At 34.2% G+C, this 22,244-nt stretch overlaps 5 protein-coding genes across 7 annotated transcripts; 2 read left to right on the forward strand and 3 right to left on the reverse strand.

Moving 5' to 3' along the window:
* Positions 1–79: 79 nt before the first annotated feature.
* On the reverse strand, positions 80–2,869 carry LOC117158298 (putative pyruvate dehydrogenase E1 component subunit alpha, mitochondrial). 2 transcript variants are annotated; one of them, XM_033337065.2, is made up of 7 exons: positions 2,675–2,869; positions 2,491–2,508; positions 1,855–2,091; positions 1,559–1,777; positions 1,242–1,490; positions 916–1,164; positions 80–845 (listed from the first exon to the last, which is right to left on the reverse strand). In XM_033337065.2, the coding sequence occupies exons 1-7, from the start codon at positions 2,723–2,725 to the stop codon at positions 660–662; spliced, it is 1,209 nt and encodes a 402-aa protein (XP_033192956.1). In that variant the 5' UTR covers positions 2,726–2,869; the 3' UTR covers positions 80–659. The 2 variants fall into 2 exon arrangements, with proteins under 2 accessions (XP_033192956.1, XP_033192957.1); XM_033337066.2 differs by lacking the exon at positions 2,491–2,508 and having other exon boundaries at positions 2,675–2,867.
* A 528-nt stretch (positions 2,870–3,397) lies between these two features.
* On the reverse strand, positions 3,398–7,591 carry mah (solute carrier family member mahogany). 2 transcript variants are annotated; one of them, XM_033337040.2, is made up of 9 exons: positions 6,576–7,591; positions 5,765–5,885; positions 5,578–5,690; positions 5,385–5,517; positions 5,169–5,303; positions 4,995–5,104; positions 4,720–4,926; positions 3,866–4,638; positions 3,398–3,587 (listed from the first exon to the last, which is right to left on the reverse strand). In XM_033337040.2, the coding sequence occupies exons 1-8, from the start codon at positions 6,805–6,807 to the stop codon at positions 3,935–3,937; spliced, it is 1,755 nt and encodes a 584-aa protein (XP_033192931.1). In that variant the 5' UTR covers positions 6,808–7,591; the 3' UTR covers positions 3,398–3,587; positions 3,866–3,934. The 2 variants fall into 2 exon arrangements, with proteins under 2 accessions (XP_033192931.1, XP_076478555.1); XM_076622440.1 differs by having other exon boundaries at positions 5,765–5,894.
* Positions 7,592–7,741: 150 nt separating this feature from the next.
* Positions 7,742–14,918, reverse strand: RpII215 (RNA polymerase II subunit RpII215). The gene is made up of 9 exons (XM_033337012.2): positions 14,764–14,918; positions 13,772–14,041; positions 11,026–13,687; positions 10,748–10,953; positions 9,999–10,658; positions 9,540–9,928; positions 9,331–9,449; positions 9,055–9,243; positions 7,742–8,966 (listed from the first exon to the last, which is right to left on the reverse strand). Exons 1-9 carry the CDS (start codon positions 14,839–14,841, stop codon positions 7,831–7,833), a joined length of 5,709 nt encoding a protein of 1,902 aa, XP_033192903.1. The 5' UTR covers positions 14,842–14,918; the 3' UTR covers positions 7,742–7,830.
* Positions 14,919–15,310: 392 nt separating this feature from the next.
* LOC117158273 (pre-mRNA-splicing factor RBM22) lies at positions 15,311–16,942 on the forward strand. The gene is made up of 3 exons (XM_033336978.2): positions 15,311–15,505; positions 15,580–15,633; positions 15,726–16,942. Exons 1-3 carry the CDS (start codon positions 15,452–15,454, stop codon positions 16,851–16,853), a joined length of 1,236 nt encoding a protein of 411 aa, XP_033192869.1. The 5' UTR covers positions 15,311–15,451; the 3' UTR covers positions 16,854–16,942.
* A 247-nt stretch (positions 16,943–17,189) lies between these two features.
* On the forward strand, positions 17,190–21,770 carry TM9SF3 (transmembrane 9 superfamily protein member 3). Its single transcript, XM_076622128.1, has 10 exons — positions 17,190–17,484; positions 17,846–18,041; positions 18,134–18,256; positions 18,327–18,571; positions 18,860–19,099; positions 19,219–19,507; positions 19,590–19,794; positions 19,857–20,003; positions 20,086–20,169; positions 20,238–21,770. The coding sequence occupies exons 1-10, from the start codon at positions 17,404–17,406 to the stop codon at positions 20,380–20,382; spliced, it is 1,755 nt and encodes a 584-aa protein (XP_076478243.1). The 5' UTR covers positions 17,190–17,403; the 3' UTR covers positions 20,383–21,770.
* The last annotated feature ends 474 nt before the right edge of the window (positions 21,771–22,244 follow it).

The following is a 22,244-nucleotide window of genomic DNA, read 5'->3' on the forward strand; positions in this document are numbered from 1 at the left end:
TTAGTGCCGTGAATCTATCCTGTAACCGTAATGTGTTCTAAAATTAAATTGATGTATTGTAAATAAAATTGACTCCCAATTATAAATATTTTTTTATTTAATTTTGAACGTAATATTTCATTTTTAAATACATACCAGTTCACTATTCATATCTCTTATTATAATATATGGTCTATTATCCGAAATCACATTTCAGGTGAATTACTTTACAAATAGTTGTAAATTTCATTTATTTTATTAAATTAGGATAATGAACACGAGTGGCACGTAAGTTTATCTACAGTTATTTTATGTAATTCCCTGTTATGGATAAGAGAATAATATAATATAGTCCCCTTTTTGTAAGTACATGTGAAATCACTGGCTACTATAGAGTAGTGAATTTTACCATGTACTGATCGAATCTTTCTTTCACGGTGTTGTTATATTTCTATAAATAAAATAAATATACAATTTGTGTATATACAACTGATAAACAATGATAAACAAAAACGTGTTCCAATGATTTACTAGTTTCCTTGCCTAACTCCAGGGGATAGAGTTATTCTCCAAGAACCCTTTGTAACTAGCTAGAACCTAATTAATAATTCTAATAACAGACATGGCTATAATAAGTAAGATTTAATGTAGAATTCGTTTAAGGTTCTATAAAAGTTAATTTAGGCATTCACAGCTTCACCTAGCCTTGCATGTGGTAGAGGTTTAAATGGAGTAGTGTTACGAATTTCTTTCTCTACACAATTGGCATAAATATCGGCAGTAAGTTCGTTCAATGGAACTTCACTGTCCGCCTTCGCAGCTTTTACAGCGTTGTCAACGACCTTTTTGATATCGTTTTCTATCGCCTAAATAAAGGAAATCAATTTTGAACAATTCTACATTTTCAATATATAAATTCATTGAGACCAAGCATACCTTTATTTCCTCTGGAGTAGCGAGATTAGCATTCAATACTCGTTCCTTAAAGCCAGTTATAGGATCTCTAGTCTGTCTCACTTCTTGGATTTCTTCCCTCGTACGATAACTTGTTCCAGGATCGGACATACTGTGTCCGCTGTATCTATAAGTTACAGTTTCTAAAACAAGGGGACCTTTGCCAGATGTACAATAGTCAATGGCAAATTTGGTAGCTTCTTTAACTGCTAATACATCCATACCATCCACCTAATAAAATATTTAATCAATATAATTTGCAAAATAATTACGACATCACAAACAATTATTTTTATTTGAAAACAAACCCAAATTCCAGGAATGTAATCTCCCCTTGTGTAGTAATCAGTACTAGCAGAAGCACGATCGACGCTAGTACCCATACCATACCCATTGTTTTCACAGACAAAAATACAAGGAACATCCCACAATTTAGCCATGTTGTACACTTCGAACACTTGTCCTTGGTTAGCTGCACCATCTCCATACAATGTAATGCATACTCCTCCATTATTCATGTACTTATTAGCAAAGGCAATTCCTACTCCCAATGGTACCTACAAATTTGTTTTATGAAAATGGCATATTTGTAATTAATTTAATAATTTTAATAACTGATGCTCACCTGGGCACCGACGATACCATTTCCACCATAAAAGTTTTTGGAATACATATGCATAGAACCACCTTTACCTTTTGCATTTCCTCCTTTTCTACCAGTTAGTTCAGCTAAAACGCCAAATGGGTCAATTCCCATTAAGTAGGTCCATCCATGAGCTCTATAAGCTGTGATCACACAATCTTGTGGTCGGAGTGCTGATTTTATACCAACTGCACAAGCTTCCTACCAGAAGAATATAGAGATTTTATTAATGAAATTTTTCACTGAATGAATTCCAAAGACTAAAACATGATTCTTACTTGACCAGAATATAGATGGCAGAAACCTCTGACTATTTTTTCCTTATAGAGATTTCCAGCAGCTGTTTCCATACGGCGGATCGTATGTAGTTGCTTATAGAGCTCTATTGCTTCATCTCTGGTAACAGTGACATGATTGGATGGTCCGCTATCCAATTTGTGTAATCGAAAAGGTTTTGTTTCAAATGAAGCTTCTGTGGCATAATTGTTTTTTTTGCTGAAGAAGTACGATATCACCTACAAATACATAGTAAAAAACATATTCCTTGTACTTTATTTTGTAAAGTAGCATATGTACATCTAATATCACAATTCATTGTAATTTGCAAGAATGTACAAAAAATAGTAGCACAAAAAGAGATGTAACATAAAGTTAGTTTTCTTGTTACACTTGTGAACTTAAAAAAACGTGTTCACAAAATCACAGTAAAAAATCACATAAAATTAAAAAAACGCACCATTTCGTTACAATTCTAAACTTACTTACATTCTGATTGATCGCGTATTTGAAAAAAATTGAAAAAAAGAAATACATGGAAGGAAAGCAGAAAAACTGAATACCAGGCGGTGTGAGGAAAAAAAATTATGATTTATCGGCGATAATAAACACATGAATAAATCTATACGAATAATTACCTCGTTCCAGCTGCCGAACTGGCAAGACACCAGGAGGAGATATAAAAAAAGAAAAGAACGAATCTTCAATTGCAAGACTCCCGAGCAATAATTGTACGATTAGAAATTATAACAAGACCCTGGCATGGAACGTGTTGGCAAGTATCTAGTTTAGAGGTCATTTATCGTTCGGTTGTATACTCACATTTCTCTTCGACGTTTGAGCACCTATATTTCTTATACAGTTTGGTATCATTTTTAAAATGATTTGCTAACTAATCGTTCAGTTGAGTTCGAATAATTCAACAAAAGGTCGGAGTTATTATAAAATGTAGATCCAACAAGAGCGAATCATTCGTATGGCGCGGATAGTATCGTAAGACCTAGCTCGTAAACGTCACAGGTTAATTCGTATCGTATCCCCTCTACAATCGTCATTAAAAAATGTTGGACGATATGACGTAATGAAATATCTACATGAAACTTTATTAAGAAATAATACACGTGTATAGGGAATATGTGCAAAAATGAAAAACATTATTGTAATGATAAAAAGATCTAATTAAAACTAAAAGATGCATTATGTAGTATTATTGAATGATCAATTATATGATGTTGATATGTTGTTAAAGCTGAGCTATGATAATAATGAACATATTAAATAATTTATTCTAAAAATAATGCCTTGATATAGAAATTTATTCTTGTAGATATGAGGTTGACAAGATTGTCCGTAGGAAATACCAGCGCATAGACAATCAGAGAAATATAAAGTCTATGGAGAGAAATGACTTTTCAAGGTAACCTTCACAGTTAAGAATAGTTACAAAATCAGCTGATTCTTACGACATTTACTGCTCGGAGGCATATGTATGTTAAATAATAATTCTACATTTGTGTTTTTCATTCTACGAAATAGAAATTGAAATATAGTACATAAATTTATTGATATACATTAACAATTTCATCATGTTAAAGAAAATGCGTCCTATCGAATATATAATATATAAATATAAATTCCTTAGATTTAAAATTACACGTGCTTATTATAGAGTGTGAACCCTTATCAGTAGCATACTACTGCCACTCCGTGGCCAAATGTTGAAGTAGGAAGCCCGCTGAAAAAAATTCAAATTAATCGTAGACTTAAATTGACGAGAAAATATGAAACATGAAAAATTTGTTATGCAGTAAACCAATAAAAATTGACTATGCATCTTTTTACGTTAAAAATGTTGGAAGATGCTTTATATAATCAATATAAATAGATATATTGTTATAAAATAATATATCCTACTTGTATATTTGTTACAGAAATTTGTTTACACAATATTAATTGACAAAATGTTTACAAAATATTTAAGATGATAGAAAACTATCTTATTCACAAACTTACCTTCAAAACATCAATTAAAAGATTCAGAAAATTTTTGTGCAGCTTTTTATCATTAGTTAGTATGTTATTTTATGTAGGATTTTGTACTACTTTTGTAACGTTCACGATACATGGTGGCGTGAATTGTACATAACGTATAGTATTCTTTACATTCATGTACGTCGAAGATATGGTAACGACAATACCAAAAATTATGATTAAATAACCAAACCAGTTGCACCATTTTCTATGATTGTAACAAATCACTAATTTGGAAACCAATTCTTTAGGAGCTGTGATTCTTCTGTAAACGCTGTAAGGTTGACTAGCGTTTACGAATGCTGGTGCACCATCATGAATTACTTTTGTCATCAAAAATTCCTCATTGGTTTTTCCAGAAGGTATAGCATCATTGTCATAATCCATAATTTCATCTGAGTCATCTTCCAACCCATCATAATAAACATATGAATATCGATGATATTCAGTGTTAGGTACACTCAGAACGCCATAATAAGTCGACCTTGAATGAATTCTTGAGTCAGTTGACATGCCTTCACTGTTTTGACGTCTCTCAGTTGCAGAGTACACTTCAGGAGTTAAAGGTCGCATGGACTTTGCTTTCAAGGCAATTGCTTTTGAATATACCAAAGGTGGTAACACAAAGACTAATGGACCAGTCAAGGATCCCCCAATCAGTGCCATCACAATATCAAATCTAGGCACAGATTCTCCTACAGCTACTCCAAGAAAGACAATAGCTGATCTTATGGCACATCTTTTCCATCCAAAATCTGTGATAAAAGTACATATCTTGTAAAACCAGTTCTTGACACCTTGAGAAATTGTTATTATTGTATATTAGAATTTCTTACTTCTTTTAATATTACATTGTTCTTCTACATCTTGGAACAGAGCTGAATGACCAAGAGCACTAGAAAGACATAGCTGAAGAGCTGCAAAAAGAACAGCAGCACTCACTGTGAAGTTTCCTGGAATTACTTGCAGAACATTGGCTGTTGTACTACCTCCATACTTCCAAACAGTTAAAATTGTAGTAACAATAAATAATGAACTGCTGACTGTAACGAATAATCAATGTAGTCATCATAATATATAGAATAATAGTTCAATTATATTAATGATTTACCTAAGAAGGAAATTACAACTGCCTTATTGATGTCTTGAGGACGATGCATATCCACTTGTACAGTCATCAATGTTGGATGTACATCAAATTGAAAGGCTAACATTCCATAACTGAAAAATTATTTAATAATAAACGTTAAATATGCGAAATGAAATAGCTAATAAGTAAACTTGCCCAGAAATAAACTTCTCCCAGCTAGGAGATGTGGGTACTGGGATAATATCAAGTTCTCGGTCATCGGTAACTATACTCCACCATATTAATAGCGCCGTCAATACAACCATTGTGCAAGAGAATGTAGCCAATATTCTGCAAGTGTTTATAATATTTAAACAAACTGTATTTCCGTTTCATGAAGTATAATTTACATAAAATTGTAATGAGAATTACTTCATATCACGGGGACTGCCAAGCCACATAATTGGACATAAAAGAACGCCCACAATTAGGAGCCAATAGCAGAAAGATAGATCAAATCGTTGTCCCGAAATTTTTAGTCCGAAAATTTGCAAATTCTGCGAAGCTGAAATTTACGAATGTTAAACATAGATCAACTTTTTACTTAGAATTTTGATCAACTTACCAACCAATAAGTTAGGTATACTACAACCAAAAACTGTAAAGTCCAAGATTATAGTAACCAAGGTTCTCGCACGAGGACCCAAGGTCAATTCGGTTACGGCCGCAAGAGGATTTCTGTAAAAATTAATTCAAGTAAAGGTTACTATCGTCAATGAACATAAAATTAAAATAAAAAAATTAAATCTTACCGATTTTTTCTTAAAATTTGCGGATCTAGAGTGCTTATGATAATCCATGTTTTACCAAGCAGAACAGCCGTATAGATTTGCAAAACCAATACGACAAAGACCAAAGGAATCCCATACAATCCTAAAAAGACTTAACGTGCTCGTCTTGTTCTTTCATCAATAGTACTTCATAATTTTATCGAAAAACATCTTTATGTTCTCATGTAAGAATTATGTAAACATGCGATCACGATAATATAAGATGTGGTAACAAGAATTGCTGGCAGATCATAATAGGTCAAATAATGAAAAAAGGATTAACAAGTTAACCAACTTTATTTTTATTTAAAATAATCAACTTTCTCACACGACATCTCGCGTTAAAAAATTTCTCTTATAATGATCGTCATTGAATAGTGAATATAATAAATCAATTATATAAATCGCTCCATTTTAAATAAAACGTTCTACGAAACAAATGTGCAAGTTATATCATACATACAATCCAATTATATTTGTATATCAATATTATATGTATATATATTTTACAGAATAGTTGTATTTGATCTGGATAATATATACTTACGTTATATATAATAAAACAGAAAAATTACTTAATGCTAAAAAGATAATTTAACTGAAAAAAAGGAAAGAAGCTATTCACACAAACAACGCCACTTGAAAAAGAGAAAGAAAAGGATCACATTCTCTTTACTAAACATTTACAATCCTTGTCTCGGTGTTCTCCTAGTTAGATTGTGAAATGCGGAAAAGAAAAAAAAATAAGAGGAACAGGAAAAAGTATAAAGATTTTAGAGACAGAGAAACTTACCGCATTGCACAATCGAGCGCGGTAATGCGATAATCGGAAAAACGCCAAAAATGTCGATAACACATAATGTGGCAAACAGAAGCGACAAATCCGAATTAACATCTTTGAAAAGTAGCGGCTGTTTCTCGCGATTCATGATGAGGAATGACTCACACTGTCCGATATCGATGCATATATACCGCGAACTGGTTTTCCGTTTCGCGGTGACGAGTACCGTACTAGGACGTAACATGATAGTCTATTAAGCACAAATGGGTTACCTACACACGACTATAGAAACGAAGGAAGACCCACAACGCGTTAACGTTTCTTCCTTCGAAGCTATGTACAGCCATGCGATGCCAAAGTATAATATGAACTGTCGGGATCTGCGTCTTAGATATGAAATTCAATTATAGGTATATAACACGTTCGACATGTATATATGCTATATAATAGAAAAAATATCTCTCGAACAATGTCGATAAATTTTACATACTTTTGATGGAAAAGATATAGTAAAATCATAAATTGAAGCATTAAGTAGTCACAGCTCGAACCACGAATGTCCCGGACAGATGTAAGCATTCTCATCATCCCTAAAATACAAACATTTTGAATTTTGGATCACAAACGTTATTTACGAATTGACATTACAATTTTTACTTATAGCCTTTCATTAAAATTACACAATTTAATCTTAAGTCACTTTCTATTTTATACTATAGTTATTATACTGGTAAAAATTAAAGATTTGCAGCAACAAAGAACATGTTAGGTCTAATTGACATCTTACTTACGCTTCTTGCAAGCCTCAACTTCGTTTAGGTTTTCCAACATTTTTGCTTTGATGTTCGAAATCCGTATACTTTCAAATTTGAACAATTCTACGACCTCACTATATACATATCTTCCATCAAAAGTACGTGTACGAACGAATTCATTGATTCATCTTATCGAGCGTATGACTTGTATTTGCTCGTTATCTTCTGGCTCTTTTTATTTCATACTCACTTCATACGAAATACTTTACTACTTCATACTCATTCAAACGAAACGAACGATTCGAAGTTCCTTCTCCTTTAAAAACAAACAAAAATATCCTTCGGCCTGTGATTTAATAGATGTTCACGCCATAATTAAGATAATTGTTAAATTTAGACAATATGAAGTCAAAAAATCGAGAATTAAAAATCGATAATTATAACTTATATTTATACCTAGTCCACATTAAATGTGTAATAACAAAAAGTCATACAGATAAGTATAATACTTCTTAATCGTCTGTTTCGTAGGCTGGTGACGCCGGGGAATACGTGGGACTCGTTGGCGAGTACCCTGGCACTGGTGGCGAATAGGTTGGACTTGTTGGTGAGTAACTAGGACTGGTTGGTGTATATGTTGGGCTGGTAGGCGAGTATTTAGTACTCGACGGTGAATATTGAGGACTCGTAGGCGAATATGTTGGACTAGTAGGGGAATAATTTGGACTGCTAGGCGAATATCTCGTGCTTCCTGAGGCCGTGTGTTGCGGTGAACTGGGTGAGTATGATGGACTCGTTGGGGAGTAAGTTGGACTTGTTGGAGAATACGTCGGACTTGCTGGTGTATACTGCGGAGAGGTTCCAGCGAACGACGGCGACGTAGGCGAATACGACGGACTTGTCGGAGAATATTTTGGACTACTCGGAGAGTAGCTTGGACTAGCTGATGAATATTGTGGAGAACTTGGCGAATAGCTTGGACTCGTTGGAGAATAAGATGGCGAGGCAGGCGTATAATTTGGTGAACTCGGTGAATAGCTTGGACTGGTTGGTGAGTAACTTGGACTGGTTGATGAATAACTTGGTGACGTTGGCGAGTACGATGGACTCGGTGAGTAGCTTGGCGACGTTGGTGAATAGCTTGGACTTGTTGGAGAGTAACTTGGACTCGTCGGTGAATAGCTTGAACTTGTTGGCGAGTAACTTGGACTTGTTGGTGAATAACTTGGACTAGTTGGTGAGTAACTTGGACTCGTCGGTGAATAACCTGGTGATGGCGAGTAGTTTGGACTTGTTGGTGAATAACTTGGTGACGTCGGTGAATAGCTCGGACTCGTTGGTGAATAGCTTGGACTCGTTGGCGAGTAATTTGGACTAGTGGGTGAATAAGTAGGACTTGTAGGTGAATAGTTGGGACTCGACGGAGTTATACTTGGCGATGTTGGCAAGTAGGCGGGAGAAGTAGGTGAATAACTTGGTGAAGCGCCACCTGCTGGTGACATTGGGTATGGACTCATGCTAGGACCTGGGCTTCCTGGACTTCCGGGTTGTGGTGAATACGCAGAGTATGCAGGAGATAGTCCTGATGCATCTGATGCTCCAGATGGGGAGAAGCATGCTCCTCCTGGTGTCATGCCACTACCCAATGCTGTGATGAAAGAAACGGATTATTTAGGGTACATGAGTAATAATACATTTTATTATTAGAATAATATAAAGCCACAGAATAATCTTACCAGGTGACATACTTGAAGCGCCATAACCAGGTGTGGCGCCCATCCAAGGTGTCATTTGAGGACTCATGCTTGGGGTAGCAACACTGCCGAAGAACATTCCAGCAGTTCCCATTACACCAGCACCCACTGCCATTGGTATTTCAATACCAGCTTTACATTTCTCAGCATCCAGTAACAAATCGAAACATCCTGAAAAAATAAAATTAGATAGACATATATTAACCTGATAATTTTTAACTTGTTTATTGAAGTCGTTAAAAAAAAAAATAGCAATACCTGTTCCTATACGTGGAAGTTGTCCCATGATAATATTTTCAGATACTCCTCTCATTGGATCTACTTCCGCGTGAGATGCTGCATCTAATAGAACGTCCACTGTTTCTTCGAAGGAACATCTAAAGTAAAATATGAATTTTGGAAATCATATCCAATACTATAATAGTTAATAAATTAATAAATTTACTTCATCTCTTACAGTAACTTACCTCATAAGAGCACCTGTGTCTTGTCTGTTAATTCCGTGGCGAGTTATAGCCATCAAATGCCCTTTAGCAGTCATTACGTCACAAAGCAAAGCAAGATGGCGATAGTTTACGTAAAGGCCGTAAAATTGCAAAACAGCATTCATTTCTTTCTCTACCGATTTCCTCACAGCCTCTATACCCAGTACTTCAAATATCTCGCAAATATCATTACTAAATGTTCTAACTGGATCGACATCTCTTTCACTCAACACCTTCATTAAACTCGTACCGTCCGTTTCCAATAACCATTCTGCTATTGCTTTGAATTCACCAGTTTCTGTAATAACTATACGTTTCTTAGCATCAGTTTGAGGCAAATGCATGTACACTTTCCCTATTGCTTCGATACCCTGCATATGAAAGTAATAATTTAAATATTATTTGAGAATTATAATATAATTATAAAATTAATGGACGTACCTGTAATGTCATGTCACTAAGCATATTCGCTTCAATACATCGAAGGAACATATCATCCTCCATTTTATCTACAGTCTCTTCCTCACTATCTTGGAACTTGTTATCGTCGCTGTTCATTATCCTAATTCGTAGAACTAATTTCTCAGCGTTATCATCGTTAAAAATACAGTTCAAATCGTCACCGAATCCGGCATTAATTTTCTCTGCAATTTGTTCCATAGTTAACTTTTTATCAGTCATCCTCTTGCGATCCAACTCAATTCGAAGTAACCATGGTGATATTTTATTCGGGTCAAAATCAGGCATTTCATAGTAAACGTTGACGAATTCTTGATCTTCCGCTATTACAGTATTTTGTGGATCTGGATCGTAATAGATCGCAGTATTTGCTGTAACTTTCCTCAGTGTGGTGTGTTCCAATCGACAAAGTACATTCTTTGCTTTCTCGGCATCTCTTGCTGCAGCTCCCGTCAAAAATACGGTCAACGACGGAGCCTTTGGTTTCTTACTGATGTTTATAATTTCCTTCAATCTAGGTACACCAAGGGTTACGTTTTTCGACGATACACCAGCAAAATGGAAAGTGTTCAGTGTCATCTGGGTTGCAGGTTCACCAAGTGACTGTGCAGCTAAAGCGCCTACCATTTCTCCAGGTGATACCTAAAAAAAGTAAAAGTACAAAATTAATCCAGAATTGGAATTTTTTAATGAGGATTTAAATATCATCACATCATTTATTTTCTACAAACCTGTGCTTGTTGGAATCTGGTTTCAATTTCTCCAATAAGCCATTCAAAGGCTTCACTGGATAATCGAAATTCTTCAGAAACACATTTTGTACACAATGTAGATCTCACTAAGCACTGGAATAGCAATGTGGCATTTTCATTAGCCTGTTTGCTGAGTCTATCATCACCAGCCACAATGATACATTTATCCAAAAGATCCTTTACACCTATAAATAAAAACATTTTAATATTAATGTTATCATACAATTACTACCATATGAAGTTATCAAATTATTTACCCTGTATGACCCTCATAGGACTAAGATCAGTAGGTGCACGTTTATTTATATGAAAAATCTTCTGTACATTCCAAATCATTCTTTGTAAATTACAAGGCAGTACAACTTTTGATTCTCCACTAGGGAAAATTTCTCTAAGTATAGCACGATCTTTGTTCAATTGTTCCCATTCTCTTTCTAGTTCGGATATGACTTCACCAGACCCCATCATTTCTCTAACTATATCTTCGTTAAAGATACGACGAAGATATCGTTCATTGGTTGGATCGAACTTGAACTTCTTTTCAAATGCTTTATTACTCAATTTAATAGTAGGCAAATTCTGAAATTCGACGGTTTCACCGCATAGACCATCCTCGCCATAACGCAATTGGATAAGTTGACCCACAGAGTTTCTGACTGTACCATCATAATGTACCATTACAGACTCCATAGCTTTTATTAAACGACGCTGAATGTAACCAGTTTCTGCCGTTTTTACGGCAGTATCGATAAGTCCCTCACGACCTCCCATAGCGTGGAAATAAAACTCAGATGGTGTCAAACCAGCAAGGTACGAGTTTTCAACGAATCCTCTGGATTCCGGACCATAATCATCTTTAATAAAATGGGGCAACGTTCTTTTGCGAAAACCAAACGGGATACGTTTACCTTCTACGTTTTGCTGACCGACACAAGCAATAACCTGAGAGATATTAATATTAGATCCTTTTGATCCTGATACTACCATAGCCTTTAGGTTGTTGTATTCAGTCAAAGATTTCTTAGCAGAACCACCAGTCTTATCACGAGCATCATTTAAAATTCTGTTTACTTGATTTTCGAAAGTTTGCCTCAAGGTATTACCAGGAGTAGGTTCCAATTCCATGTTGTGAGCTTTTTGAATCACTTCTATCACGTCCTCTTTAGCTTTCCTAATGGCTTTTTGAATTTCTAAATAAGTCTGTGGATCGGCAATGGTGTCTCCAATACCGATCGAGTGACCTTCCAGTAGTAACCAATTATTAATTACAGTTTGAATATTTCCATAAAATCGTCCGCAAACTTCGTGTCCTAATTCCAACATACAAATGTGAAGCAAAGATCCAGCAGATGTACCCAAGGTCTTTTTACAGAGTATACCCATAACAAGTTCTCCGTGTTCTACCATGACTTTGGTATCACCAGGTGAAATCCATTTGTATGGGCCATCATCTTCTTCATCTGGATGTGTACTGTGAGTTCTTATCATATTCACGTTGCCTGGTATGATCAAGGAAAAGATTTGTTTACCAGTCCATAGAGGCTTTGGTTTTAATATGCATGGCTGAGGCATTTTGCCATTCCAACTAGGTAAGAACATAAGGATATTCATCATCTGTTCCTTTTCTATGAAAACGTCTCTTTTAGTCATTTTTCTTACAGCAGTAAGTGTGTCCTGTACAATACCCATGACTGGTTTATTAGCTTGGGGAGTAATAATTTGACGCGGTGTTACATGAATGTTTTCTACTTCTGCTCGAGTCTCCATTGACTGAGGAACATGCAAATTCATCTCGTCACCGTCAAAATCGGCATTATAAGGAGATGTGCAACTAAGATTCATACGGAACGTACTCCATGGCAACACTTTTACCCTATGACCCATCATACTCATTTTGTGTAGTGTTGGTTGCCGATTGAAAATTACTAGGTCACCATCCCGGATGTGACGTTCCACTCTGTATCCGCATTGAAGATGTAAATCGGATGGTTTTGGGTGGAACCTTAAATCGATTCTTTCCCCGTTATCTCTGACGATATATTTAGCACCTGGATATTGTGAGTTTCCACGTCTAACGAGTTCTTGCATTTTATCGATATTAAAAGGTGTAACAATTTCGGGGAATGTTAAATTCTGAGCAATACTTCGAGGTACACCGACCTGATCAATTCGCAAATTTGGATCAGGAGTAATAACAGTCCGAGCAGAAAAGTCAACACGTTTACCCATCAAATTTCCTCTTATTCTCCCTTCCTTCCCTTTCAATCTTGCTTTTATAGCTTTTAGAGGTTTGCCTGATTTCTGCATAGCTCGTGGCATGCCAGGCATATCGTTATCAACTAACGTTGCTACGTGAAATTGTAACATTTTTATATTTTCCGATATCACGTGCGCTGCTGCTCCCGCTTGCTCATTTCTGATTAATTCATTATTTGCCTTTATAATATCAGCAAGCTTATGTGTTAAGTCATCTTGATTCTTGGCAGAACCATACATAATAACTGCTGGTCTGACCGATAAAGGTGGAACAGGCAAAACAGTTACTACCATCCAATCTGGTCGTGCAAATTTCGGGTCCATGCCAAGGATAAATGATTCTTCATCTGTAATGTGCTTTAAAATTTCCCAAGCTCTTTCTGCAGTGAGTGCCATCTTTTTTTCCTGTGAATCTTCATTCACGTGTGTCCATTCTGCAGTAACATCTAATCCAGATCTCCGAAGATTTGGTTGATATCTACCACATCCACCATGTCCAGGTTTTCTCTCTGCAGATTGTTGTTCTTGATTTTCTTTATTAATGTCCATCTCATCACCACCCTCACAAATATTTTTACTTTTACATAAATCATAAACAAAAGTTAGACGTTTCCGTGGCTGACCTTTAGTTTTCATAACAATTTCTTTGATTTTTGGATTGTGCTGTAATCCAAAAATAATGCAAAATTAAATAAATAATAATGAATATGTGGATAAAGAATATGATTACTAATAATCTGTACTTACTGGACTGACAAGAAGTTTTGAACAATAAAAACATACACATCTCAAAATTTTTATTGTCTTTGTTATGAAACCAACATGAAAAACTGGTTTTGCTAAATCTATATGACCAAAGTGTCCTGGACATTCTGTCATATTACCAGCGCAAGTTTGACACCTAGAATTTCTATCAATGACACCTTGTCTAGGATCCATAAGTCCACCAAGCTTTGGGCGACCACCTTCCATAGTTTCTGGAAATCGAATGCCGCCATCTGTGACCGACATCCGACGCTATGCAAAATATTATATACAGTTATACACCATTGACAGATTCACAATTTAACAGGTATTATTGAATAATCATTTTAGGAAAATAATAGAGATGCATATGGAATGTATTTGTCAGAAATGATGTAATATTTTACATTTATTTTTTCACATTATGTTTAACATATTATGAAAAACAAATATATATAGACATATGTACAAATACATATAAATAGATGCAGATAGATAATTGTAAAAGGAGTAGTGGACCAACAGAAGTAAACAAAACATACAACTATTTATTTATTAACATAGATCCACAATATCAATTTATTATTAAAATTATGTTACTTTTACAAAATATGCAATTTATTCTGGATTTGATCATTTTTAATACTGATATTAAGAATAGAAATTTTCTAATTCCTCCTGTATGAAAAAAGCAATTACGATCTTTTAATTAAAAAAAAAGCTAATAAATCACATGCTGTAAATAAAATTTACATGGGCTTTGATAATTTCGTAATAAATCATTTTTATTGTATATATTTTATAATTTTAAGTAGAGTTTTTCCACAAATATAATAGGACATAATAAAAATTTACACACGCGACTGTTTGGAAGTAACACTGAATGCTTCGTATGATAACGTATCACATAATGTCGACTCATGATGAAATAATTCCGCGTACCATAGAAAAAATATATTCCACGAAATCCATTCATTTACTACTAACGAACTTACTATTTCATCGGGTGAAAGAATGCCGAATTGAACCCTTTTTACGGTTCGCAGAGGCGCCTTGGAGTCGGACGTGGCCATCTTGCAACGAGCACGTACAGCTTCTCCCGCGGCCTTCTGCGCCTCAGCTCTCTCTAACCGTTCTTTCCCGATGGAAGCATCCCCCTCCCCTGACTCCTGACAGATCAGTTTGTTACTACTTTCGTACTAACCTATTTTAAGCGTTCAAAAATGTATCACTATTGTACCTTAAGGAACCTTCCCAATCTTACTTATTAGATAAAGATAATACGATTATGAACATTTTTAATGTTGAAATACAATGCTATTATCATAAAAATTTAATTGTTAATTAATACAAGAATATACAAAAGAGGTTATTGTACAATTTTCAGAAATTTTTTAATTTCATAAAATATAAAAAATATAAAGAATGGCCTTTATTGGTTCATAGTTGTTTCAAGTACTTCTTTCTCTTGACTTAATTGGCTGGCCAAAATTAAGTTTGCTAGCAAAGATTTCATGAAAACTAACATAATCTTATTGGCAGGATAAGATTGTGTTCAATGAGGTAGGCGGCGGACGTAGAGCATTCTTTGTCTGCTGTCTGTCGCCAATCGCCATTGAATTATAAACATTAGTGTTGTTGTAACCCTTCATCAAGGGTTTTATAAATTAAATAAGCAGTAAAATGGCTACTTCAAAGACAACGAATATGTATAATAGGCAAAATTGGGAAGATGCCGTAAGTAAAATCTAAATTATAACATAATCGTAAATTTGATACGTTTAAACATTTGTTTATTTTTTTCCTTATAGGAATTCCCAATATTATGTCAAACTTGTTTAGGTGACAATCCGTACATTCGTATGGTAAGTTAATTTCGTCAAAATTTGAATTTCGATTCTTATAAGAAATATTTATTTGTGTGTAACATAATATTTTTTTTTAATTATATTTGTAGACAAAAGAAAGATATGGAAAAGAATGCAAAATATGCATGCGTCCATTTACAGTATTTAGGTGGTGTCCTGGTGCAAGAATGCGGTTCAAAAAGACAGAAGTTTGTCAGACTTGTAGTCGCTTGAAAAATGTGTGTCAGACATGTTTACTTGATTTAGAATATGGTTTACCAATTCAAGTACGCGATGCAGCACTTAAGATCAAAGATGACTTGCCCAGATCAGATGTAAACAAGGAATATTATGTACAAAATATAGACAGCGAAATTGGAAAAATAGATCCCACATCACCAGCAGGTGCTGTTGGTAAATCTGCAGCTGCTAGTGATCTGTTGATGAAGCTGGCAAGGACTAGTCCTTATTACAAAAGAAACAGGCCACATATTTGTTCTTTTTGGGTTAAAGGAGAGTGTAAAAGAGGAGAAGAGTGTCCATATCGTCATGAGAAACCTACTGATCCTGATGATCCATTAGCTGATCAAAATATCAAAGATCGTTATTACGGAGTTAACGACCCTGTTGCTGATAAATTAATGCGCCGAGCTGCAGCTATGCCTAAGTTAGACCCACCAGAGGATAAATCCATTACAACTCTCTATGTTGGCAACTTAGGTGATGTTTTAACAGAAAAACAATTACGCGATCATTTCTATCAATACGGTGAAATACGCTCCGTTACTATGGTTCCTCGTCAACAGTGTGCTTTCATTCAGTACACACAGAGAAGCGCCGCCGAAGCAGCAGCAGAAAGAACATTTAACAAACTAATATTAGGAGGGCGAAGATTAACAATTAAATGGGGACGTTCACAAGGAAGGCAAACTGTATCCGCAGCAGAAGCAACTAGAGAAATCTTGGAGCCTGTGCCAGGTTTACCAGGTGCTCTACCACCTCCACCAGAAAGCATGGGAAATAATTTTTTCAATCTACAAACTACTCCTGGCATGATGCCACCAATGATGATTCCACCTCCACCAGTTGCTCCCCAATTTATGTTCCCACCTCAAATGGCAGCTGCCACTGCAACACCTATTTTTCCACCTGGAACAACTCCAATACATTATCCAAGTCAAGATCCATCAAGAATGGGTGCGTCTCAAGGCATAGGAAAACCTTGGCCCGAAGAATAGTAATAACAATATTTTGATTTTTATTAATTGTAATTATAATAAAACGTGTATAAAAAAATAAATATATATCTTTGATTTTGTTTAAACTATTTGTGTCACAATAATTAATAATTAATAATTTCTATTTTTCCATATATAATTGTGAATATACGACTGCTTAGTAAATTAATTAAATCTTAAAAAATGTGCATAATATTATTTGCAAACACAGTTTAATTTCAATGTGTCTCTTTTGGATCTTTGAATTCATACTTTGAGTTCATTGGAACAGCCTTTATGATGAATAGTAGCTTATTGCAACTTGAACTTTAGTAAAAGCGCCATCTACTATGATTGTGAACTAACATTCTTAACAGCTAGCGCGTATTAGCGGCCGCTCCGAGTGTCATCATCGTATTTTAATACGTGTCCATTGGTGCCTGTCCGTCCGGTGTTTCTGCTACGTAACTTTTTTTCTGTAAATCTATGGAGTGTTTTCATCGTCAAATATCTTTGAATTTCTGTCTGTATTAACATAAGGCGCCTAGTGCGCCTTCCCGTCACGGTGAACATGTGTCGGGCTCGATTGTTATTCCACTTTCTGGCGCTTAGCCTACTCCCCTTTGCCCGTCCTGACGAGCACACTCACATCGTAAGTATTCAGAATTGACATATTTTCAAAATGTCAAAGTGGCAAATACGTTACATTCGTGTCCTTGTTGACTTTACAACGTCCACATTTTATATTCTTTTATTACAATTCGTTCTTTCCTTATCTTACCATAAAGATTTGACGTGGAAAATATATTGTCCATTCATATATTCTTATTTACATTACTTTTTGTGATAAACTACCTTTGTTCTTTATCTTTTCTACAAGTGGTGTAGTTTAATAGGTGATTTTTTTATTACTTGCTAGAGATTGATTCGTTCTACTATGATGTATAGACATGTTAATTGTATTCTATTACATATAAGAGGAATGTGTATTACCAGATGTATTTTCTTTCCAGTACGAAGATAATGATGAAGTTGTACTATGGATGAGTACAGTTGGACCATATCACAACCGTCAAGAAACTTATTCATATTATTCATTACCTTTTTGTATGGGTACAAAAGATGTCATTAATCATTATCATGAGACCTTTTCTGAGGCACTGCAAGGCATCGAACTCAAATTTAGTGGCCTGGAAATTGAATTTAAGGGTATTTTAATTTTATTAGTTAGTGATAAATATTATAAATATTTATGTGGGTAATATATATAATACATACATATATACTTGGTTACCTCATAGCTGATATCGCCAAAATGGACTATTGTCAAATAAAATTAACAGAAGAAAGTGAAAAAGCTTTCATATATGCAGTGAAGAATCAATATTGGTATAAGATGTATATGGATGATCTACCAATATGGGGTAATGTTTTCCTTTTTCCAATACTAAAATGTGTTACTGTTATATCAATTGATTATTGTAAAATATTTAGGTGTTGTGGGAGAACCAGAAGAAAATAATGGAGTTGTATCTTATTACATTTGGACACATAAGAAATTTGATATAGGATATAATGGAAAGCAAATAGTTGATGTAAATTTGACAAGTGAAAATAAAGTAAAACTGGTACAAGATGCAGCTATCTCTTTCAGTTATGAAGTTAACTGGAAGAAGAGTAATGTTAAATTTGAAGACAGATTTGATAAATATCTGGATCCTAATTTTTTCCAACACAGAGTAAGTATTCTGGCAATGTTTGCCTAAATTTGAGCTCAATGTAACGTAAACATATTGACAAAGACACTAAATAGATATAGCAAGAGTAAGTGAGAGGTATTGTCTTTCTTGCTTTCTCTCAATTCTTGTTCCTTGTCATGGAACAAGAGAATATTTTCAGAATAAAATTTTTATCTGTTACACGATTATTCATTGAACAAATTGGAATTTAAGCAAGCATTATTAATACTATTGCTTTAAAGATTATACATTACTACTAAACTGATCATTGTCCTTTATCTTTTCTAGATTCATTGGTTCAGTATTTTTAATAGTTTTATGATGGTAATATTTCTTGTTGGGCTTGTTTCAATGATTTTAATGCGTACGTTAAGGAAAGATTATGCTAGATATAGTAGGGATGAAGAAATGGATGATATGGAGCGAGATTTAGGAGATGAATATGGATGGAAACAAGTTCATGGAGATGTATTTAGACCAGCTAGTCATGCAATGCTTTTTTCAGCTCTAATAGGCGCAGGCTATCAAGTAATTACTTTAATAATACAAAATTTACAAATTTAATAATAAACATTTTTAGGACAGTATATTTTTAAGAAACGTGTACTAATAGGCTCTTTTACTTTAAATTTGGCTTTTTACCCTAGGTTACTGTGGTTGTACTTAGTGTTATTATTTTTGCTATCCTTGGAGAGCCGTATACAGAAAGAGGATCGATGTTATCGATAGCAATATTTGTGTATGCTGCAACATCACCTATAAATGGTTATGCGGGAGGAGGCTTATATGCACGTATGGGAGGACGTATTTGGATCAAACAAATGATTCTCAGTGCCTTTATGTTACCTCTTATTGTCTGTGGCACTGCATTCTTCATTAACTTCATTGCAATGTATTATCATGCTAGCCGTGCTATACCATTTGGTTCTATGGAAAGTATTATTTATATAGTACACATTCATTTGTACGTATATACGTATCTTGTATGTACTAACAAGAATATTTTATTTACAGGTAGCAGTAACATGTATTTGTATATTTGTTATATTACCATTGACATTAGTCGGAACCATATTAGGCCGTAACTTAGCTGGGACACCGGACGCACCATGCAGAGTTAACGCGGTACCTCGACCTATTCCTGAAAAGAAATGGTTTATGGAACCACTTGTTATCATAATGCTTGGTGGTATCTTGCCCTTTGGATCGATATTCATTGAAATGTAAGCTTCATCATTTATATACTGTAAAATTATTATATTACAGTTGTTTTATCCTTTTTTAGGTATTTTATTTTTACCTCATTCTGGGCATATAAAATTTATTATGTTTATGGATTTATGTTACTAGTATTCGTTATTCTAATGATAGTAACTGTTTGTGTTACTATCGTATGTACATACTTTTTGCTAAACGCCGAAGATTATCGATGGTAAGCATTGTGTTACTGTTTATTGTGTATATTGTTTAACAATGATTGTTTCTTCATTTACATATGCTATCTTGTCTTATAGGCAGTGGACAAGTTTCTTATCGGCCGCCTCAACCGCTGGTTATGTCTACATATATTCCTTTTATTACTTCTTCTTTAAAACAAAGTAAGTTTATAATGCTTGATTACATTGATTACAAAATAAAATTACATTTCAAACTTTCTTTTTTCCAGAATGTACGGTCTCTTCCAAACAGCCTTTTACTTTGGTTACATGGCATTGTTCAGTCTTGCCTTAGGTATAATGTGTGGAACTGTTGGTTACGTTGGTACTAATGCATTTGTACGAAAGATCTACTCTACAGTTAAAATAGACTAAAGCACAATGCTAGTGTAACGTCTAAGATGGATTAAATTGAGAACATACAGAGTGAAACCTGCCGGTCTTTATAAAGTAGGACTCTTTTTGGTAGTTTAAGTTATTTACATTATTCGTTATGACGCGCAAATGTAACTTGTCGAAGAGACTATTAAACCGGCATTAATAACATACTAATGTCAATGAAGTGTAGCGTAAATATTTAAAAAGAAATATTTGGTACATCGTTATGTTTCTTCAAAATATTCAGTGAATATTTTATCACTTTACGTCTATTGATGTAACATCATAATAATATTTTCATTTAAAAAAAAAGTGATTAATTTATTTGCTGTAACTTAGTTGTGAAGATGGGTCCTATAGTACAGTACAGTACACATCTGTGAAACGAATAGTTCGCCAATTATTCAAACAGTCATATATAATATTCATCTCATGAGTCACAATTTGGTATTACACAAAATGCAAGATCCGATAATTATGTAATATTTTAGAATTACTATTTTACTCTTAAAACAGGTAACTTTATAACGTTGCTCAATTTTTTATTTGTTTGTTGAATTTACTAGAAACTTATTAATTACTCTTTTTTCGGGGGATTTATAGAAAGAAAGTTGTATAAATTAAAAAAATGTTTAAGAAATCTCATTGCCTCTTTCAGAATATATATCAACAAATACAAATGTTTGAATTCTTGATAAAAAATATTAACATTCCAAAATACCAACGAATGCTAATAATTATGATTGCGAAAATGGAATATGTCGATACTGAAATAAATGAAAGAAAGAAGATACATGTTATTAGGTATAAATTGTACAGTATAAATTTTCGATACGATCTATCCAGAATGCAAGGGATATACTTTAGTTAGCATAATTAGAAACAGTACCCCAGTTGTGTGACTCTGTTTTGAGATTTTAGTTATATACATAACGCTTGATTACCAATAATTCGAGTAACGTTAATTTATAGATAAGCTAGACAGTAGGATTAAAGAAAGAATGTGGATAATACGAAATTTTTTTACTATTGGCTATGTATCACATATTTTCTTTGATATAAATAGTTTTTATTTTAAATGAATGACTTCTGAAATGTGAATGCATTGATAAAATGTAAAGTATTGTGAGTCTATAACCGGTGGTAAAATGATTTTTTCACTTGTGATCCTCTTCACACGACTAAATATCTAAGAACACGTTTAAGCGTTGCTGAGAAAAAAAGTAAATCGAGAGGATTGTGGAATTTAGGAATGGCAGTGAATGTGTTTATCCTAATGCGATGCATCGAGCGACAAATATCAATGAGAATATTTGAATGAACATACAGTTTGTTATTAAACGTAGCAGTTCTAAGAAATATAAAATTTCTACGTACAACAAAAATATGATCTATTTTTATTTATACACCATTGATCTTTATCTACCTATATTACAGTGTTATCTCGCTAGCGGGAACTTTACCTTGTTAATTGGATAAATTCCGACCCGTGGCCTACGACCTAAGGAAGAACTTATGTTTATATAAAAACTTTAACTTTATGTGAAATAGGTAGAAAATCAACAAAGATATTGAAATTCTAAGGCCAGTAGTTTGTATAAAAGCAATTGAATGATAAAATAGAAGAAATAGGACAAGTGAAATAAAAAAACAAATATAACGCTGAGCTCTGAAAATAGTTTTTAAGGAATAATGGGGATAGTGATGTTCAATTAGTAGAATACTATTGTATTCATCATGATCGCAGTTGGGTACGGGCGGTATATTGCATACGATCGTGCGATCGAACAACTCCTATAGAGGGGCTCACAGTCGTATGCACCATTATACATTCACTGATATGTCGCGTTATACATGCG

Source organism: Bombus vancouverensis, chromosome 10 (genome assembly GCF_051014615.1).
Source record: "Bombus vancouverensis nearcticus chromosome 10, iyBomVanc1_principal, whole genome shotgun sequence".
In the NCBI taxonomy this organism is placed as follows: domain Eukaryota; kingdom Metazoa; phylum Arthropoda; class Insecta; order Hymenoptera; family Apidae; genus Bombus; species Bombus vancouverensis.

What these genes read in the sequence shown, in the direction of transcription:
- LOC117158298 (XM_033337065.2), bottom strand. Translation starts at nt 2,725, where the DNA reads ATGATACCAAACTGTATAAGAAATATAGGTGCTCAAACGTCGAAGAGA. An exon ending in GCCATCTATATTCTGGTCAA is followed by an intron (nt 1,778 to 1,854) that starts GTAAGAATCATG and finishes TTCTTCTGGTAG; the next exon opens with GAAGCTTGTGCAGTTGGTAT. An exon ending in CTACTCCAGAGGAAATAAAG is followed by an intron (nt 846 to 915) that starts GTATGCTTGGTC and finishes TCCTTTATTTAG; the next exon opens with GCGATAGAAAACGATATCAA.
- mah (XM_076622440.1), bottom strand. Translation starts at nt 6,807, where the DNA reads ATGTTACGTCCTAGTACGGTACTCGTCACCGCGAAACGGAAAACCAGT. An exon ending in GGCAGTCCCCGTGATATGAA is followed by an intron (nt 5,304 to 5,384) that starts GTAATTCTCATT and finishes AAACACTTGCAG; the next exon opens with AATATTGGCTACATTCTCTT. An exon ending in ACAATGTAATATTAAAAGAA is followed by an intron (nt 4,639 to 4,719) that starts GTAAGAAATTCT and finishes CTTTTATCACAG; the next exon opens with ATTTTGGATGGAAAAGATGT.
- RpII215 (XM_033337012.2), bottom strand. Translation starts at nt 14,841, where the DNA reads ATGGCCACGTCCGACTCCAAGGCGCCTCTGCGAACCGTAAAAAGGGTT. An exon ending in TTAGTGACATGACATTACAG is followed by an intron (nt 9,929 to 9,998) that starts GTACGTCCATTA and finishes TTTCATATGCAG; the next exon opens with GGTATCGAAGCAATAGGGAA. An exon ending in CGCTTCAAGTATGTCACCTG is followed by an intron (nt 8,967 to 9,054) that starts GTAAGATTATTC and finishes CTTTCATCACAG; the next exon opens with CATTGGGTAGTGGCATGACA.
- LOC117158273 (XM_033336978.2), top strand. Translation starts at nt 15,452, where the DNA reads ATGGCTACTTCAAAGACAACGAATATGTATAATAGGCAAAATTGGGAA. An exon ending in GGCAAAATTGGGAAGATGCC is followed by an intron (nt 15,506 to 15,579) that starts GTAAGTAAAATC and finishes TTTTCCTTATAG; the next exon opens with GAATTCCCAATATTATGTCA. An exon ending in ACAATCCGTACATTCGTATG is followed by an intron (nt 15,634 to 15,725) that starts GTAAGTTAATTT and finishes TTATATTTGTAG; the next exon opens with ACAAAAGAAAGATATGGAAA.
- TM9SF3 (XM_076622128.1), top strand. Translation starts at nt 17,404, where the DNA reads ATGTGTCGGGCTCGATTGTTATTCCACTTTCTGGCGCTTAGCCTACTC. An exon ending in GGATGATCTACCAATATGGG is followed by an intron (nt 18,257 to 18,326) that starts GTAATGTTTTCC and finishes TAAAATATTTAG; the next exon opens with GTGTTGTGGGAGAACCAGAA. An exon ending in AACGCCGAAGATTATCGATG is followed by an intron (nt 20,004 to 20,085) that starts GTAAGCATTGTG and finishes CTTGTCTTATAG; the next exon opens with GCAGTGGACAAGTTTCTTAT.